At 40.3% G+C, this 18,908-nt stretch overlaps 1 protein-coding gene and 1 long non-coding RNA gene across 2 annotated transcripts; one reads left to right on the top strand and one right to left on the bottom strand.

Annotated features, from left to right (window-relative positions):
• Positions 1 to 1,928: 1,928 nt before the first annotated feature.
• On the top strand, positions 1,929 to 5,375 carry LOC113024032 (uncharacterized). The gene is made up of 2 exons (XR_003272626.1): positions 1,929 to 2,122; positions 3,585 to 5,375. It is a non-coding gene; the product is annotated as an uncharacterized LOC113024032 (long non-coding RNA).
• Positions 5,312 to 18,644, bottom strand: utp6 (UTP6 small subunit processome component). The gene is made up of 19 exons (XM_026170607.1): positions 18,368 to 18,644; positions 15,834 to 15,918; positions 15,697 to 15,738; positions 15,496 to 15,588; positions 15,131 to 15,178; positions 14,974 to 15,037; positions 14,690 to 14,808; positions 14,487 to 14,564; positions 14,311 to 14,392; positions 13,243 to 13,324; positions 12,951 to 13,129; positions 11,485 to 11,564; positions 11,296 to 11,373; positions 10,320 to 10,499; positions 8,377 to 8,457; positions 7,889 to 7,998; positions 7,658 to 7,724; positions 7,425 to 7,497; positions 5,312 to 5,894 (listed from the first exon to the last, which is right to left on the bottom strand). The coding sequence occupies exons 1-19, from the start codon at positions 18,457 to 18,459 to the stop codon at positions 5,740 to 5,742; spliced, it is 1,788 nt and encodes a 595-aa protein (XP_026026392.1). The 5' UTR covers positions 18,460 to 18,644; the 3' UTR covers positions 5,312 to 5,739.
• Between the last annotated feature and the right edge of the window lie 264 nt (positions 18,645 to 18,908).

Genomic DNA, 18,908 nt, shown 5'->3' with positions numbered 1-18,908 from the left:
CCTGTATTGTTTCACGCAGATCACCGATCACGTGTCGCTCCCCAGCAGGTGGTAATTACGGCGTGACAGCTGGATTCAGTCCGTGGCTCCGTTAAGTATTCTCAGTGAGATCATGACGGGTGTGTGTTTAGTTATAGTGCTCTGTGGGCCATTATTCCAGCCTCTCTGACTTCATTTACTCACTCTGGTCAAATATCTGTTGGTATTCTCTTCAGTTCATCTCATGTTCTTTGCGTCTTTTGCTTCTGTTTGTTCTTTCGTTTTCAGCTCTTTTGCAGTTAGTTATATTCGTTTATTTCGTTATATTTTTACTATATTGTTTGATTATTCTCTCAGCAACATTTCATTCTCCTTTGATCTTTTACATTTTGTTCTACATTACTTACACACAATAGTCTATATTACATATCACATCTATTTGACGTGTGATAGGCCTACTATATTCTATATCTCTGACATCTATTATATTTTCAATAAATTGTATATAAATATTGTATTTTCTATTACATTCAAGTTTTTTGCATAATGTGAAGGAGTACTGTCTTCATTTTGTTTTGATGACAGTAAAGAATACTGAATCTAGTTTCTGAGGTTCAGAGGTTAAGGTTTGGTATTATCATCGGTGCCTGATCAGAATACATGAACACTAAAACATTAAATTATAATCCAGTGCTAAAATGTTTATTTTTAGTTGAAATATGGTTTCATTAGTGCCATGGATTGCATGAGAAGTGGACAGGACACGAGGAAAAGGGTTAATAAGATGTTGGAGCAGCTCGGTGAGGGTCAAGAGGTCACTGGACAACCAGCTCTCCATCACAGACAAACTACCTCCCCCTCTCCTACTGCACAATACGGAGCGGGACACACTTCTCCCTCAAACTTCTTCAATCCCACTACCATAATGAATGTTCTGGGAAGTCATTCCTACCCTTCCCTTTTAAACTTTACAGCAGCTCTCCTTTTTGTGGTGACAGGTGATCACACCTGTCCACACACACATACCTCTATATCAAACCTCCTTCCTGTTGTTTGTCAGACTTGTAGTGTGCATGGTAATGCCATTTGCACTGCTCTTTGCTGGAATTGTCTCTTGCACATTTTCAGTGTTATTTTTTTTATTTAATCCCACTTATACTGAAAATCCTATTCTCTCAATGTTGCATAAAAAACTGCACTCCCTTGCATCATAAGGCCTTTGACGTGTGGCTGTGGTACTTTCAATAATAGTGGTTTTATTGTTAATTTCACTGTTATCATTATTATTATTTATGGTGCTGCTGCTGCTGCTGTAACACACCGAATTTCCTTGTGGAAGTATCTGTCTTTCTTTCCGTTACTACTGATGGCCCCAGATTTTTGGTGAGATGTGTATTAGAGGAAGCCATAATTAAAGGGCAGGAAGTGGGATCAAACAGGCTGCAGCCCTGATGGAGGACTTCCCTTTAAGTACAGCTGCAGCTGTTCTCATGCTGGCTTTGTACATCTGATTTGTCCTTTTTGCCCCTGTGTCGTTTTTAATGATGAGTTTGAATCTTGTGTGAAAGTTTTCAATGTTTGTGCGTGATTGTTCTCTCTGTTCTGATCATTTATTCAGTTCTGTTGAGTTCTACTCGGTCCTGAACTCATGCTCCACTTTTAGTCTTGCTGCTGACGCTCCTGTGTGACGCCCTCACAAGGCATCAGTCAGCTGCTTCACCTCACTTCAAAAGCCCATAGTAATAACACCGGAAATTGGAGGATTTCTTATCAAAATAAACGTATGACCTGACGCTCGGTACTAAAGAAGCTATTATTAATAAGAAAATCAATGATAACTTTAACCCGGTGTATTCAGGTGTTAGAGCCTTTCTCCAATAAATATATCTGTTGCCGTGGCCTCATTCCCTCATTGAGTTTTGCTATTATCGATTTAAATAGATAACTATTTAATTTTAAAGGTTCGGTCCGGAAGCGATGCCTCCGATCGAGGTGGACTTCTCGCCAACCAGCAATGACCGATTTGGTTCCTGACAAGAACACGCAGGTTTGCCACATAAACAAGATAATTCATTACTCCAGAAACAGCAGGACGGATGTTCATCATCGGCCTCATCATCGCTGTAGCATCTGACACTTGTCGGTGAGTTTTGGCTCCGTTTCGGAAACGTCTTCGTCGCGTTAGTGTTACAGCCTGAGCGGTTTGTGCGCAACACAACAACACGTCCCCCCTCAAACTGTGGATTAGGCGTGAGGTTTGCGAGGTTACTGATCCCACAAGGCCAAACGCTGTCATGCTCGTAATGCCAAGAATCCAGTGGGTGCGTGACGTCATCGCGCGTTGGAGTAAGGTTCGCGTTGTTTTCCGTAAAAAGTGCGAAAAAGATACGAAAGTTTAAAAAGGAATATATCAGTAGTTGATCGTTTTTGTGTCAAGAGTTAAAAACTGGGTTAGTTTCATTCGTTAAAAAAGTCGTTATCTGGTTATTTCATTAGCAAAATAAAAAAATATATAATTTAAAGTCATCGCTTTTGTTTCAGTGAAATAAAAATCACGCAGTAAATGTTTAATTTTTAGCTGTGAGTTGGTAGAGTAAATTATGAAAGTGTGTACTTGAGCACAGGGGGTATTTATCTATCAGCATAAAACATGTTGATGGTTCCGACTTAATCCTTAAATTTTTGAGTTTTGTTTTATTTTTGTTTTTATTTTATTTTATTTATTTTTCCAATTTCATTTTAGACTTCATGTTGGGCATATTTTTTGTGTGATTTTCTTCCTTTTTGGAGGTAATAGAGGCAACCCAAACACATGCGATATCAGTGGAAAGCAAGGAGGTAGTAAGATATCTCAAATAAGTCAAAAGATAGAGACCAAGACGAAATGTCCATTACAGAGGACATAAATGAATAGGCTGGTTCTCAGGAGAATATATTAAAGTTCTCTGTTGGATACAATAGAATGCAATAATATCGAAAAACAAATTATCATTAATATTATACAATTGTTTATTCTGAAGGTAAAAAGCAAATTGTCTTTATCATTATTAAATTAATTAAAAAAAATACAGTAATTGCATGATAATTATTAACGTACCTCAATCGCTTAAACAGAAGAGTTTCACTTGCAGACAGCTATCCATCCATCCATTTTCCTTGTCTTATCCAAGTGGATGTGCATGTCTTCCCACTCCTTTTCAGATACACAAACTAAATCTGAAGGTGTCCTGAATAAATTAAACAAAACAAAATTCAGGGTCTTGGTGTGGCTGGAGCTCACTCCACAGGTAGGTGGTTGTGTTGCAGGCTAAAACATAGACTAGCATTTACACCTTTCTTTCACCTTTATGTCTGTGGACTGTGGGAGGAAGTCCAAGTAGCCAGAAAGATCCCACACAGGCACGTGGAGAAAATGCAAACTCCACACAGAAACCCTCAGATTTTTCAGTAGTTTGGTTTATTTAAAACCTGATTTGTGTGATGTTTTCTGTTCGTGGCTGTAGAGCTTTAACTGTATTTGCCGTTTCACAGGCAGTCATTATGCCCACACATCGCCATCTCCTCGCTGCACCATGTGTCACCCTCTTCTCTTGCTCTCTCTTTAGTGCAGCAGGGGCCAATAAGCAGCGGATGCGGTGGGCGTCCAGCTGCAGGCGGCCCTCTCAATGGTTTCTCCCACCATGAAGGCGCTGGTGGATGCCGTATGGGCGGTGTGGAGCATCGGGGTCTCCATCTATGACTACATCCACACCAGTGCGATGGAGGAGCGCATCCACGCCTTGGAGAACGTCATCACCATCCACCAGTTTGTGATTGGGCTGTTGTCTGCTGGCGTGTTGGTACTCTTCACCTACATCTTCTTTAAAAAGCTTTGAAGATGTGTGATGTGGAGGGCTGGGGTTGGCATGTGGGAGGTGATGTAACCAGAATTTTGGGTACATTAGAAATGCTCACAGGAGTCGTGGTTCTCGGTTTTGGTGTTCATGGAAGGTACGTTAGTATAGTTTCAGGTTTTTCTTTGTGTTTTTTGGCGGGGGAACACATACAAGCATATATTGTATTTATTCCTAAAATAAGAAAAGTGGTAGAAATGTGGAAAACACTAAAGATCATCAAGATATTAAGTTCATTTTTAACTGTTTTAAAATTTGGTCCAACTTTTTTTCCTAAACATGTTTTGTAGGTTAAAACGTGCTGAAGTACACGCCTTCTAATAAGCGTCCAACTATTTTTAAAAGGCTACAATAGATTGAAGTTGAAATTCGTCTGTTGATATTCATAAAATGTTAACTTTTTTTTCTTTTAATAGCTAAAATACTGAAATTGTAACAGTTTCCACAAATTTAAGGGTTATAAATCCTTAAAGACCATCATGAGCTGATATGGCTCCCCTTGCACTCTATTGCAGATTTTGCAGACTGAAGCTGCAGAGTAAAATGTACCCCTCACTGCATTAATATTTCTCAGGTTAGCTTCCCCCCACCCCACCCAAATTTTAGAAACAGGAAACCCAAGTAGCTCAACTCCACTTACAGAGAAATTTGCAGCTCTGCTTGTTTTTGTAGTGGGATCATTAAACATACCACTTTCTGCCTTAATTAATATTTTCATTCAATGAAAAGTCAGTTCAGGACAGAGATGATGTAGTTTTGTCTCAAAGATCTTCTACAGAGGACTGTCATTAATTTATCTCAAGCTCCCCCCAAAACTGCCACATGGACCTCATGTTAACAACCTGTAGGGTGTGAAGAGTAAACACCCGCACGCTCTCTGTATTTATCATTTTCAGTTAAACATGCTTTTGTCTAGTGATACAATTTGATACTGTAGGTCTACATGTGTATTTTCTACTAGATTTTAATGTGTAACATGATCTATTTATAAGCTTTTACCATTAATATTGTTATACCTCATAACTTTCCTACATTGCTGTATAAACTGTAACAATTTAAAGTGTCCTTACACACTGTAAATATATTTTGATGTTGGCAGGTGTGGGTTTTTTCCTTTTTAGTTGGCCTTGAACTCAACATACATGTGCTATTCCCTCACAGAGTACTGCTGCTGCTGCTTCGTATTTATGGTTTGTGACCTTTAAAGGCAACATTTTGTACCATAAAAGGTGAGAATTAAGTGATACTTGATACTAACAGCAAACAATGTGTGATGCAAAGTATGCTTCAGAGGATAAAAGGATGTTTTTATCAAAATAACCGCTCCAATCTATAAGTGTTGGAACAGTGAGAGCTACCGTTACATGACTGCTTCGTTAAGAAAAAAGTGGTTGTGTAAGTTTACTGCGTCAGACAGACCATAACCCGAGAAAACACCCAAGAATGAAAGACTGTTTTAATATCATCTTCATAACAGCATTAAAATTTATCTTCTCAAAATGACAAACGTGTATTTAATGACTCTGGGCGTCATTACTGTGGGGTTAACAAACGCAGCACAGACCTTAAAACAAAAACGAACACCTGTTGTAAATTACGGCTGCAATCGATAAGAAAAAAACAAGTCTGTGAAAATGAGAATTGTTCTTGTAACATGGCTGGAACCTTTAAAGAGGAACGAGCAGGTTTATTTTGAATGAACCGCAAACAACAGAAACTGCAAAGCTGGGAACGAAAGAAATTCAGCACGGGACCAGTCTTCAATTAGACTGGGAGGAAGAATCACTCAGAAACGTGCTTGTTCGTCAGCTGACAAACCTCCACAAGGTATTTGTTGTCTGAACTCACAGCCTTGTTTTTCTGCTACTTATAAGTGTCCAGTCTGAAGGAGTGCATGTTTGGAAATGAATCTTTCTACACTCTCTCCTTCCAGAAACTTCATGGCTCTCCAGTGGATCTTTCCACAGTTCTCTGGCTGACCGAGGGGTCCGAGTTCCTCGCGGATGTACTGCAGCCACAGATCTTTAGAAAAACGAAACAGGAAACAGTTATGTTTAAAAAAAACAAAAAACCTAAAGGTTCTTAATCTAATTGTATCTATCCATACTTTTACACTACAAGGACAGAAGTATTGAGCCACATCTCTATAGAGCTTATAGCATTACAAGTGTGATACTGTAACATGCCACTCACTGTCTTCCTCCCTGAGCCTGGCTCTGCCAGCGGTTTCTTCCTGTCACAAGGGAGTTTTTCCTCCCCACTGTTGCCAAGTGCTTGCTCAAAGGGGATCATTTGATTGTTGTTGTTTTCTGCATAATACTATTTATTTTTTCCTTTAATATATAGGTCAAACTGAGTGCGTTGAGGTGATTGTTGTTGTGAGTTGGGTCACCAAGTGCAAGGGCACATAATGCACCGAGACCTTCATGCCATGGGTTTCCATGGCTGAGCAGCTCCTGTAGGTGCAATATGGAGGTGGCCCGGTATTTTCCATCTCGTCTAACTTTGTTCTTTAGCGATACAGATTCTCTTGAACGTGTTTTACTCTTGTCCTCTGACTCAGTCTGATCAAATAACTCTAACTGTTGATTAGCTGTTCAGTCCAAACCTGTATTTGATTTGTGCTCACATAACATACAAAGACACATCCTCTCGTTTTGGCGATCTCTTTTTTAATCTCTTCCTCTAATTTGTAAATACTGTTCCTGCTGTTCAACCCCTCTGTTGGAATTGATATTTTTTATATTGTCATTTGTGCTTAGAAATATATAATCATTTGTACGCTGATAAAAATCATATCCTTATTAGGTCTGATAAGATTCTGTGTGCGCGTGTGTACCATGAGTTGAGAGGAAGCAGCCTCGACGTTATCATTTCCATTATAGCTTTAGAAACCAGAATCGTTCTGTTTCTTATAAGTGCGAGACTTCACACCTTTAAATGTTCGTCTGAGACATGACCTGTTGCAAGTTCCTGTTCTTATCATTTAGCGAGACGCTTACTTCTGCCTTTCTGCATACCTCATACACAGTTTAAGTTCATTGAAAGGTCATATGCCTATGTATGGTACAGCTGTAAACACACACACATGCACCTACACACACCCACACACACAGAATATAGACACTGATGTTGTTCAGATATGCCTGCTTAAGAATGTCACATGTATTTGTAATTGCACATTCATGAATGATTGCTTGCTTGCTGACAATAAAAAAAGGGCTGTAGCGAAGGAATCAGTTGAAGTTGGCTAAGGACAGGTGAAGGCCTGGGCTGACTTCCCTCACGGGCCACAAAGACAAAGAGCTCTGTCTTGACTTGTTTTGTCGTGCAGTTATTGTGTGTCTCGTGTTCCAGCGGGGTTTGTGCCTAGATAAACTCAACACCCTCCACCACCCCAGCATCCACCTGGGTCTGTTTGTATTAATGGGGAGCAATGAGCTCACAAACTTTAATATTCGTCTTAAAACTTGAGCTTGCTGGCTGAGCTGAAAGCATAAATAACACCAGCTTTCCGGTTCATTCCAGCTCCTTAACCTGATTTAAATTCACCTTCATTGGAGGTGCCGAACTCCTGCAGCACCCTCTCATAGTAGTCCCTCAGATAGTTCATCTTTGGATTTTCCTGAAAAAACAACATTGTAATCACATTAATTGTTTTCACTTATCAGCAACATCAAAGGTATCTTTCCAGTGTCAAACTATCAATGAAGTCAGTACAACATAAACATTATAGTTGGTGGCAGGCAGAAGAATGAGGATGTCACTGGGCTTCATATACGTACTTGTTCCTTCTCGATTTGAATCATTCTGGTGAAAAACTCCTTGGACAATGGGCGGTTTTCCTGTAAGCTACATAAGAAAAATGCAATTTAATTAAAAGGTATTAAAGATCCTGAACGTTTATTTTGCACCTGCAGGTCAGTGCTTTGAGACCCGTTAAACTTATATGTTCCTGCTTCATTCATCACCTAAATTAAAAACTACATGAGCAGACAGAGTTATCTGATTTTCACCTTGTAAAGGTCTTCCTCGCCTTCTTGTAGCCTCCAGTGGAGTAGGACCAATCGAGGTAGCACTCTTTCATCTCCATGGCAACAGCCGGGACTGCAGACAGCAGACCTCTCTGGGAACAAGCAAGAGAACAAACTGTCTGCAAGGCATATCCTCATTTCAGAGGCAAAAACGCTATTAATCTTGCCTGCTTTAGCTTTTATTGTTTACTCTTTATCTCATCTCTAGCTTACTCAGCCTTTTCTGATCACAGTCTGCCTGCTGTACTTTATATTACAGTGCAGGATCATATTTTATCCTGTCATTAACTTCTTATGTTGCGCATTTCATTTCTAACAATTCAAAACTGTGTTTCCAGCGTAACTCTTATCGATAAAATATCGGTGTAAACAAATCCACAAAAAATGAAGCGGATAAATTGCTCTAAATGCTGCAGGCTATAGCAAGATCACACTGCAGCTGTTCAAACGGCTGGATTCGGGTGCACTACCTTGAGGATGGCTTCTGTCTCCTCGGCACTCTGGCTGGCCTTGCTCCACTCAAACTGCAGCTGCCACAGTGGTAGACTCTCCTGTCAAGACAAGACGCGGTTACATGAATGAGCTTCACCCACCTTAAAAAATGTGAATGTACCTTACGCCTGTTCATTAATAAGCAACCATTAGGCGCACGCATTTTGTTCAGACACAAAACTTTCACGACTTAACACTGATGAATAACAACAACGTAAAACAGTCAATAAAAGAACTTCTGGATTATCGTGAGTTTGTATTAGAGGTGCCTCACTGTTAAAACACTTAAGCAGTGTTGACAGTCCAACCTGGGATATCTGTCATCAGACTGAGTGTTTCTATTAAACACTAATGTCAATTTTAAACTGGCACATCATTGCTAGCTTGTAAGAAACACAGCTACCAATTGGGTGGTCAGTTCTGATCTTTTCTAGTACCGTAAGTGGGATTGGTATCATTTAAAGTAAATATAGCAAGTGAGGGACACTATGCATCATCCGGTATGACACTACAGCTGATATTCACATTTGAGAAGCAGCAGGAACCAGAAAGGATTTGGCCTTCTCAGTCTCCAGTGAACGTGTCAGAGCATGCAAAGCTCAGATCAGAATTAGTTACCGGGTTTTGCCATTATATGCAGAGATTTTAAAAATGAATAATCACTCAGGCAGCATCTGTTCTCAGCCAGGAGGGAAGGATCAATATACCTTCTGGAATCGGCATGAGTACAGAATGACAGGATAAAGAACGTGCTTACATTTTCACCATTGATTTATCTGCACTTCTGTGCTTTTCAATGCGGAAACTTAACATTGTTGGATACACAGGCCTCCAACCCTGGAGGTGTGTGCCACTTCTCCATGCTCAAACAGGGTGTTTTGTTCAAAAGAAAAGACTTGCATAATAAGCAGCTGTACTAATCCTCCTCCTCAGGGCCGTGGACTTATGAAACCCCCACCACAACAATAATCAGCTATTCTATTCACTGCTACAAAGGCCCGCGGCTCAGTCGAGGCATGCGTATTCATAGTTGTACAGAACTGTGCAACTATGAGGGAGGTTCAACAGAAAAATTAAGAAGAACGTTCTGACTACTCTGAAATATAGGAGAGATTGTAAGATAAGGTTTAATTCACCACTGACCAGAAGAGTACATAAGAAATTCTAAACGCTAATTTATAAGGTCAAACTGAGCCGAGATGGAAATCGGGCTTCAAATTATTAATGGTCAGACTCAGGCTGCTGCGTGGCCTCCATAAATATTCTCCCTTTTTTTTTCCTGTCTGCACTGAACTGATTAACTGATATTAATTTCTATCTGCTCTCTTCTGTAGTTGGCACCTTCTTCTCTGTCCCCTCTTTCCTTGTACCCGTCTGCATGCGTTTCTAATTCTGGACCTGCTGTTCCTGGTCCGTATTTATTGGCCCCATCAACCTGCAAAATGTCTTTTTAATATATACACATGCATGTCTACCGTTTCCCTTTATTCTCTCTGCACTTGACACTTGTGACAGATTCCTGCCCTAAACCATAACAGCCCCCAGCTTCATCACTGGGGTAGCTTTTACCTTTAAAAAAGGTAAATTGATACACAAATATCTGCACGATTAAATTTAGTTTTTCACCTGCCTTCATGTGCGCTCAGGCAGATGAAGACAGTTGAGGAAATTAATATGACTGAACAGAGACTAATTAGGCCAAGGAGATGGCCCACTTATACAGCACTGCTGGTGGCTAGTGTGTGTATGTGTGTGAGTGAATCCATATGTCTCTTTTCTCCAAGGACAACAATTAAAGCGGTGCTGCCACTCAGTGTGCTGAACAGTGTTTATATGATAGTGTAAGATGAGAAAATTACTGAACCCCATTATGTGATTTCAGAAAAGCAAACGTGGCTCTCCCGGTCCAGTGTGTGTGTACCTTGGGATTAACGTGTTTGAGAGCGTCCTGGAAACACCGGCCTATGTCTCGGCTCCCTAGCTCCATCAGCGTCTGCAGGCTCAAACTCCACATGGTCACTGATTGGCTGTAGCGCTGCGTGGCTGTCATGGCAACGCTTGCTGCTCCCTCAGCATCTCCCGATGAGAGCAAGATTTGGAGCTGGTCACGTGGACAACATCAGGTTGGTTGATTCATACATCAGTAAAATGCAAGGTATCGTTTCCTTTTTGAATATAACCTGATGTTAAAGGAGTTTTTCGACTATCACCATTTTCAGTTTTTTTAAACAATTTCAGTCCCATTACCAGACAAACTGATAATCCTACACAGGAAACATAGCAATTGATTTAAAAAAATACAGGCTTACAACCACCAGGATATCCATAAAGCCACCATGTGCTGGGTCTAAATGTGCACTCTGTTTACTTTGTTATTCATTATTGCTGGACAATGTGTGTTTGTCGCACCACCAAATAAATTAACAAACAAATACAGCTATTAAATAATAGTCACACAAACCCATAAATTACTCAGAGTGCTTGGTATTAGCCTCTAACCACTAGGCCAACAATTACCACATTTTTATTCTAATTGAGATTCTCATCATCATAGAACTGGTTTCATTTGCCTGAACGTCAGTGTGTTAGTAACTTCTGGCTGTCGGCCTCAGTTGTTTCTGCTTTTCCAATAACATGTTGTGTTTTCGGTGCAGTGCAATTACATTTTCATTCCGTGTTACCTCTGCTAGTGTATATCTGAAAGAAGAGACGACTTGCAAGGTTTTAAAGATTTTTGCTGTTCCTGTCAGACTTTGCCTGGCGCTGCTCTTACCCGACCAAAACGAAACGTGGTTTGAGCGAAATGAGAGCCGACAGGTCATCATTCAAATAAAGAGAAGACAGGCTTACAGGTGCCTAAAATTCCATTCACACATTGAAAAGAGGCTTTATCTCACCCAGTTCTTGTAGTAATTCTCCTTCAACAGCGAGCAGTCATGGGCACGCTGCAGCACTCCCAGCAGCCTCTCCTGCCTCTGTGATACAAACACTTGTTTTTACTCCAGAAAACACTGAAGCCATTGACATTTCTCAGCGTACCTGAGGAGGAAATAACTTCAGGCCAAACTTAAGGACTTTTCACTTACTTTTTCTTTCAGCTCTTGGACGTTGGTCTTCCTTTTCATCCTTTCCAACAAGAAAGCCACGTAGCAGGTCCACATTGGCTCTGGGAGGCAAAGCAGCAGTTTCTTATACTAACGGAAGCAGTGAATGAATACATGCAGGAACAAGGATAACATTTTACAACTTTCTGGGCTCCTTCTTGGAGGTTTTGACCAAAATAAAATTCTTCCATTAAAGCTTTTAACCCACTGCCAGCATGTGCAAATTAAATAAAAGAACAAGAAGAGAACAAGAAGAGATCATTCTTGTTTTGGTAATATGGGTGCATTGACACATAAAAAAGCTACACACACGCTCAGCTGCACATTAAAGAAAATACCTAATCAGCCAATCATATGGCAGCAATTCAATGCATGTAGGCACGCAGACATGTTCATGAGGGCCTGCTGAAGTTCAAACTGCACATAAGAATGAGGAAGGTGATTTAAGTGATCTCTAGGATTTACAGAGAAAGGCCAGAAAAAGAGAAAATATCCAGTAAGCGTCACGTCTCTGGGCAAAAATGTCTTTCTGACATCAGAGGAGACTACACCAGACTTCTTTAAGCTGACAGGAAGGCAACAGTAAGTCATTACAGACGTGGGATGCAGAAGAGCATCTCTGATGCACAGATGACACTCCCATCAGCTAAGAACAGGGAGCTGAGGCTACAGTTCACACAGGCTCGCTATAATTGGACAACAGAAGACTGGAAAAATCTTGAGTCACAATTTCTGTTGTGACATTTGGATGGCAGGGTGAGGATTTCACATAAACAACATGAAAGCATGGATCCACAAACACTTATGGCTGCTGGCATAATGGTGTGGGAGATGTTTTCTAGGCACACTTTGGCCCCTTGAATACCAACAGAGCATTGTTTAAATGCCACAGCCCACCCGTATGTATTGTTGCTGACCACCCTTTATGACCACAGTGTATCTATCTTCTGATGGCTGCTTCCAGCAAGACAAGGCACGTGACACAAAGCTTAAATCAGCACTTTGGTCAGCCTTGGTTGTTTTTAAATGTGCTTTATAAATAAACTTGACGTGACTTGACGAGTTCGCTGTACTCAAACGGCCTCCGCAGTCACCGCAGCTTTGGGATGTGGGGGTGAACACGAGATTAACTTCATGGACGTGCAGCCAACAAATCTGCAGCAGCTGTGTGATGCTATCAAGTCAACATGAACTAAAATCTCAGAAGAAATTTTCCAGCACCTTGTTGAATCGGTGCCATGAAAAATGAAGGAGGTTTGAGCGTAAAAGGGGTAAGATGTCCTAACAAAGTGGCGTCTTTCTCGTACTTCTTAGTTTACCCACCAACTTCATTTGCAGATGAAGATTGTTACAATTAATAATTAATCACCAAAGTCTAAATCATGTCTCAACAATTCATTTTAAAATTGAAATATATATGTTCTCTCTGTGTATCAGGAAGCTCCTACCAGTGTTTAGACTCTTGACGCCCTCCTCATAGACCTGGCAGCAGCGCTCCTCTCTGCGGTTTATATCTGAGGCCCTGCCTTTGGCAGTCTGGAGCTCCTCTCCTGCTCCTGGGGCCTCCAGCTCCCTCTTAGCCATGAAATCCCACGTGGAGCTGTCATCTGTGTAGTTAGTCTGTAAGCTGGAAACAAGAGGTGAGATGAGGTTACTGCTTAAAGGTAACACTATGGAAGTTGAGGAATTCAGAGTTCATGTAAAAGAGAGTTAAATGAAAGCCTTTTGGAAGTAAATTACTCTTGCAGGATGGAGTCCTGGAGGTCTTTGGTGAAGTCAAAAATAGCCGCTATGTTCAGAAGTGAGATGACAAACTCTGCTTCTGTAGGATGAAAAGATGCACAAGTAGAGACACACGCTAGGTTGTTTCCAAAGCCAATGGCTTGTTCTTACTCACCACCATAAATATTTTTAATAGACAGTTGTCACATTTAGCTAAACTAAGGTCCAATTTTCCCCAGGTAGCAGGTCAGACATATAAATTCAATATTATGAGACAAAACCTCCTTCGCCGTAGTGGGAACGCCGTCCCAGAACAGTTTTAAGAATGTGACTGCGCCAGAATACATGAAAGTGATCTGCCAAACAATGATCACATCCCAGAAAGCATTCAAGTTGTGCACTGGTGTGTCTGGACTTTTGTTTCGGAGTTATTATTAAAAATAAAAATCTTACACAGTTTTTCCATGAAAAGTCCTTCCACATATGTAAGTCTGTGATTTCAGCGTTTTTTAACAGGTATCCTGTGCTCAGGGTTGATTTCAATTGCCAATTCTTATCCCCATTTAGTCTTTACATATCCCACTGCTAAAGGAATTCACTTTAATGACAATATAGGTGGTCTTGAACTGAAATAAAAACTAAATAAATAACAGTTTGCAGAAAGAGTTTAAATCTACGGCTCTACAAATTATGTGCATTTTATTTAAACAATAAATGTGTTATTTTTAAAGCCCAGATTTACTAAACAGGCCTAAAGATCATGCAAGCACAATCCCTATATAGTGTACACAGGTGTGCTTAGTTTTACGGCGATTTATAAAAGCTGAGCTGTTTTCTTAACACACAACACAACTGCACTTTAGCATTAAGAGTTTGTTTTTTAATATTCTCTGTTACACCTGGAATTTTCTAACATCTGGGTCTTGAGGAGCAGTTAAGACCCTATGTGCGTTGGAGGCTACAGGAGAGAGTGCGACAGCATTATGCTGCTCTTAATATTCAAATGTATTTGCAGCATAAACACTTAAGTTATTTTATATTTTCTCATATTTGCACAGGCCTGTGAATAACCATTGACAAGCTTACCTTTGATTTTCCCTGTAGCATCTTTGTATACAACCTCAGCCAGTTTACCACTCAGGATCTCTGGAGAAAATTCATATTCACCCTGGAAGGTGTGAACAGTGAGTTTTAAATACAACGAGCAGCATATGCACGCGCTTACTTCCTACTGTTTTGTGTTTGCTTTGTTTCACGCTCACCAGGTCCATCTGAGCCTGCTCCAGCTGAATCTTCTGCTTCCTCAGTTTCTCACAATGCAACAGCTCCATACGGAAATACTAACACAGAGTGGTTGGAGGATTTTAGACGAGCATGTTTTAAATGAATAAACTGTTGCTTAAAGTTTTAAGTCTGGGTTACCTTAAATATCAATAATAAAAAGAAGATATTTGGCATCTTTTACCTCCTGGTAGACTTTCTTATCATTTGGGTGGAATCGCAGCGCCCTCAGAAACAGGTGTCTGGCGCTCTCAGAAGAATTTCTATCCTCCAGCTCGCTCTTGGCAGCCATGATCCACAGAGCTAAAGCGGGACGGAAACAGTGTTTATTAACAGCATTCGTCTTGGTCATCTCCAAGATTGCAATCACAGATTTCCTGCCTTGGTTTAATTTATTTTAATGCACATTTCCAGCCACTAAACATCGGCAAATTGCAGTGTGTTTGTAATGCCCCCTTTCTTCTGTACCTGGTTTGTCAGGATGGATGGCAAGCATGGCTGAGAACACCTTGCTGATTTGGCTCTTGGTGGCCTGATGAGTGAAAGGGATCATTATAAGAATGAGAAGACACGGTGTAGAGCAGACTTATCTGACTTGAAGGCAAGTGATGAGATCTTTACATACCCATTTCTTACAGAAAGCAACGTGTGAGAGCCATAGCTGCACATCATCCTGCGGGGGAAAGAAGACGTGTGACTCTTCACTCCTTTCGGCTTTCATTCCTTTTGTAAATTTAAATCCAATGTAAAAATCTACAATTTTAACTTTTTTTTTTTTGCCATGTTTGTTAACAAAAAGCATCATATTACTTTCCAGCAATGGCTCAGTTACACATTAGATAATATCATACAAATTTAGAGGAAAAAATGTCTAAAAATGTTACAAATATTCGATACACATGGCTGAATTTAATAATCTGATGTTATAAATTAATTATTACAACCATACAGAATAATAATTACAGATTACAAATGCTCTATTTACACTACCTTCCACTTATTTGTTGCTCTTTTAAAGATGCTATTTATTCTGTGGATGATGGGGTACTCAATCTCCTCTCGCTTGAACTGGTAGTGTATGTGCTGAAAATGAAAAGGATAGTAGAGTCACTCTCAGGTGTGGTTTCCTGACAAATATAGTTTTTAATCACATGAGCTTAAAATAACAGATTCGGTATGTAGGATACTTACTGCTCTTCTCTTCTTGATCAGCTCTAAAACGTTGATTTCATACTATAAACAAAAGGAGAGTCTCTGAACATGATTCACGATCTTTACTTATTTATTGAAACTTAGAAGAAACATGATGTATCATCACAGCCCCCTACCTGAATGTATGCAATGAAGTCCTCCTTATTTACGATCAGCCTGTGAAGCTTGTACTCCAGGGCTGTTACCCTCTTGATTATTGATCTAAATGAAAAATAGAACAGAAGAATAATGTTGAATCAGTGAGAAGGACTTGCATAAACACACACGGGAATATTTTCACATGGAAATTTTAATACTGACCAACAGTTTTTTTATTAGGAGAAAAGAAAGCACAAAAGAAGAATGGGACATTTCGAAGTCAATTTTAGGAAATACAGCATAAAATGCATTTTTTGTACACTGAATTTACACTCACGGGCAGTTTTTAGGTGCACCTTGCTAACACTGGACCCCTTTTATCCTCAGAACTGCTTTACGTCTTTGGGGCATAGATTTAACAAGATGCTGGAGACAGTCCTCAGAGATTTTAGCCCGTACTGACATGATAACATCACATAGTTGCTGCAGTTTGTCAGAGAACATCCATGACCCGTACATTTGATGACCGTGGAGGCCATTTGAATACAGTAAACTCACTGTCATGTTCAAGAAGCTGGTTTGGAAAGATCTGAACTTTGAGACACAGTATATATTATTCTTCTGGAAGCAGCCAAAACAATGGGTACACTATGGTCCCAAAGGAACGTACATGGTCAGCAGGCTGTAGCATTTAAACGATGCTCAGTTGGGGCTAAAGTGTGCCAAGAAAATGACCCCGTGTGAATTGTAGCTTCAGTTTCACCATTACACCACCGCCATCTTGAAACGTTAATACAGGGCAGGATGGATTAGGGCTTTCATGGTGTTACATCAAACTGGGTCAACAGACCCGCAAACACTTCTTTGAATTTCTAATGTTCAATTATGGCGAGCTTGAGCAGACTGTAGCCTCAGTTTAGTGTTCTTAGCTGACAGTGACACCTGGTGTGGTCTTCTGCTGCTTCGAGATTCAACATATTGTGCGTTCAGAGATGCTCTTCTGCATACCTTGGTTGAAACAACTGGTTATTTGAGCATTTTCACCCAGAGAACTGTCACTCACTCAATAGCTTCTCTTATTCAGAACAATCTCTACAGATAGCTGCATAAGAAAATCAAGGTAAATTACCAGTTTCTGAAATACTTAGACCAGCTACCATGCTACGTCATTTATATCACCTTTGTTCCATATTCAGATGCTCAGTTTGAACTTCAGACCACACAGGAAATCAAATTATAGGACTGATCAACTGAATTTAAAGCAGAGCTTTCCATTAGGTCAGCTTTCTGCTCATTGGCTGCTCATTGCAAACAGGACGATTGAACAGCAGGTGAAAGAGGGTACAGGGCTGGGTATTATTTGCTCTATCTGACATCATAAAAATCCAACAGTAGAAAAACTGTATTTAAAGCAATCTGGAGCCTAGTTTTACGCTTAAAGAGATTATTTAAACATTAGCCTCATTATTAGTAAAGGGAATAACTCCTAGTAGATAAAAGTTTAACCCCCACAACAGCTGTGGCTCAGGAGGTAGAGCTAGTTGTCCAGCAGTCAGAAGATCCGTGGTTGGAGTCCTGGCTCCTTTAGTCTGCATGTATCCTTGGGCAAGACAGTGTGCCATACATGCATGGCAGAAAAAAAGCACTCAAACAAACATGCGTGATTTTGTGAATGAAAGTTATACTAGAAAGTGCATTGATGCCTAACTAGAGTAGAAAAGTGGTATCAAGGTAGCATATTCTGTGACGCTGGACTTCCTGAGTTAATTTTCTTTCCTTTGCCTGGCTTCAAATCACCCTGGGAGTACTACAGAAGCACAACGCGTAGTCTGCACCAGATCTTTCATTCTCTGTGCCATTCCTGTATCAAACTTCTTGCCCGACTACTACAGCTTCTGTAATAAATACACCCAGTAAAGAAAATAGAGCTGTGTCCAAGAGACTTCTGAAGAAGAGGTCAAGTGTTGGAAAGTGATGACTTGTTGGGGTGTTTAAGACAGAAGGAATTCTCCTGACAAGTGCTGATTTCTATTGTGATGTTACACAAATATGGTGATGTATCGATATTCCTATAATGTATTGATCATCACCAGTTACTTTGAGATTCACAACCCTAACACTGATTTTAATTAAGGATGTAGATGTGCAACTATCTGCAAAAGGGATCTTCAATATTTCCTCCTTAAATCTTCAGGACGATATCTTCCATGTATTTCTGCTAACTATAGATGTCAAAAAGTTAAGTTCAGCTGCCCAGATTAAGCACTTAACTATATTTGCTCTTTATTTTGGGGGATTTTTTTCTCTCTAAATCATCCAAAATTTAATCAGTAGTAAAAACCGTTTTTTGTTGGGGGTTTTTTTTTTTTTTTGGAGAACAAGAAGATGATCAATAGACTTTCTCAGCTTCATCTCTCGCAGTTTCTCGGCCCTGTAATGTAAATAATTAAATATTTCACAGGTTCGAGGCCCTCTCTGAGAGTGCGTCCGAGAGTACGTGATGGGCTCACCCATCACCTCTTTTGCTATTTTCCTGGAAGACACAGCGTGTAAAGGCTCGGTGCTGCCTTACTTGACTTCTTTCTTGGTGAACAGTCCCACTCTCTCCAGCTGCTCCAGCTCAGGGATTCTGTCCTCGATCCGCTGCTGAACGATCTCCGCCATCTCGTCGAAGCAGCCGTTAAACGCTCGTGTTCAGCTGCTGTTTGGTAAAACTTAATAATGGTATAACAACTGTACACAGAACACCACGAGAGGCCAACTCTATCCCCAATTACACATGTGTGGAAGTTGTGACTAGCGGAGCTTCCGGTTCCGTCTGCAAATAGGTCCGACAGGAAATCTGAGCTGGAGGAAACCTTTGTTAACTCAGAGTTTTAAACTCCCAAACTCCCTGTTTCACAACGTATTAAAGATGAAACGAAAGTTTACCTGTCCTTTTATATTCGAAAACGATTTGGTGTATGTTTTCTCACCTCAGATTAATTTTGATATACACCAGGGGAACATATAGAGTGGGGAAAGCTTTTTTTTCAGAACTTTATTTGAAATTGTAACGTGAACAGTCAGTCATCCCAGCTCAGTTTGTACAGTAAACATACAGGGCAAATAAG

This window comes from Astatotilapia calliptera, chromosome 6 (genome assembly GCF_900246225.1).
Source record: "Astatotilapia calliptera chromosome 6, fAstCal1.2, whole genome shotgun sequence".
Lineage (NCBI taxonomy): Eukaryota > Metazoa > Chordata > Actinopteri > Cichliformes > Cichlidae > Astatotilapia > Astatotilapia calliptera.
Note: the sequence above shows the minus strand (reverse complement) of the source record. Positions and strands in the feature narration are given on the sequence as shown.

Excerpts from the sequence above, each read along its gene's own strand:
- utp6 (XM_026170607.1), bottom strand. The coding sequence starts at position 18,459 with ATGGCGGAGATCGTTCAGCAGCGGATCGAGGACAGAATCCCTGAGCTG. Across the intron at positions 14,393-14,486 it reads AGCAGGCTCAGATGGACCTG|GGTGAATATGAATTTTCTCC; the intron begins GTGAGCGTGAAA and ends CACACCTTCCAG. Across the intron at positions 7,999-8,376 it reads AGACAGAAGCCATCCTCAAG|AGAGGTCTGCTGTCTGCAGT; the intron begins GTAGTGCACCCG and ends GCTTGTTCCCAG.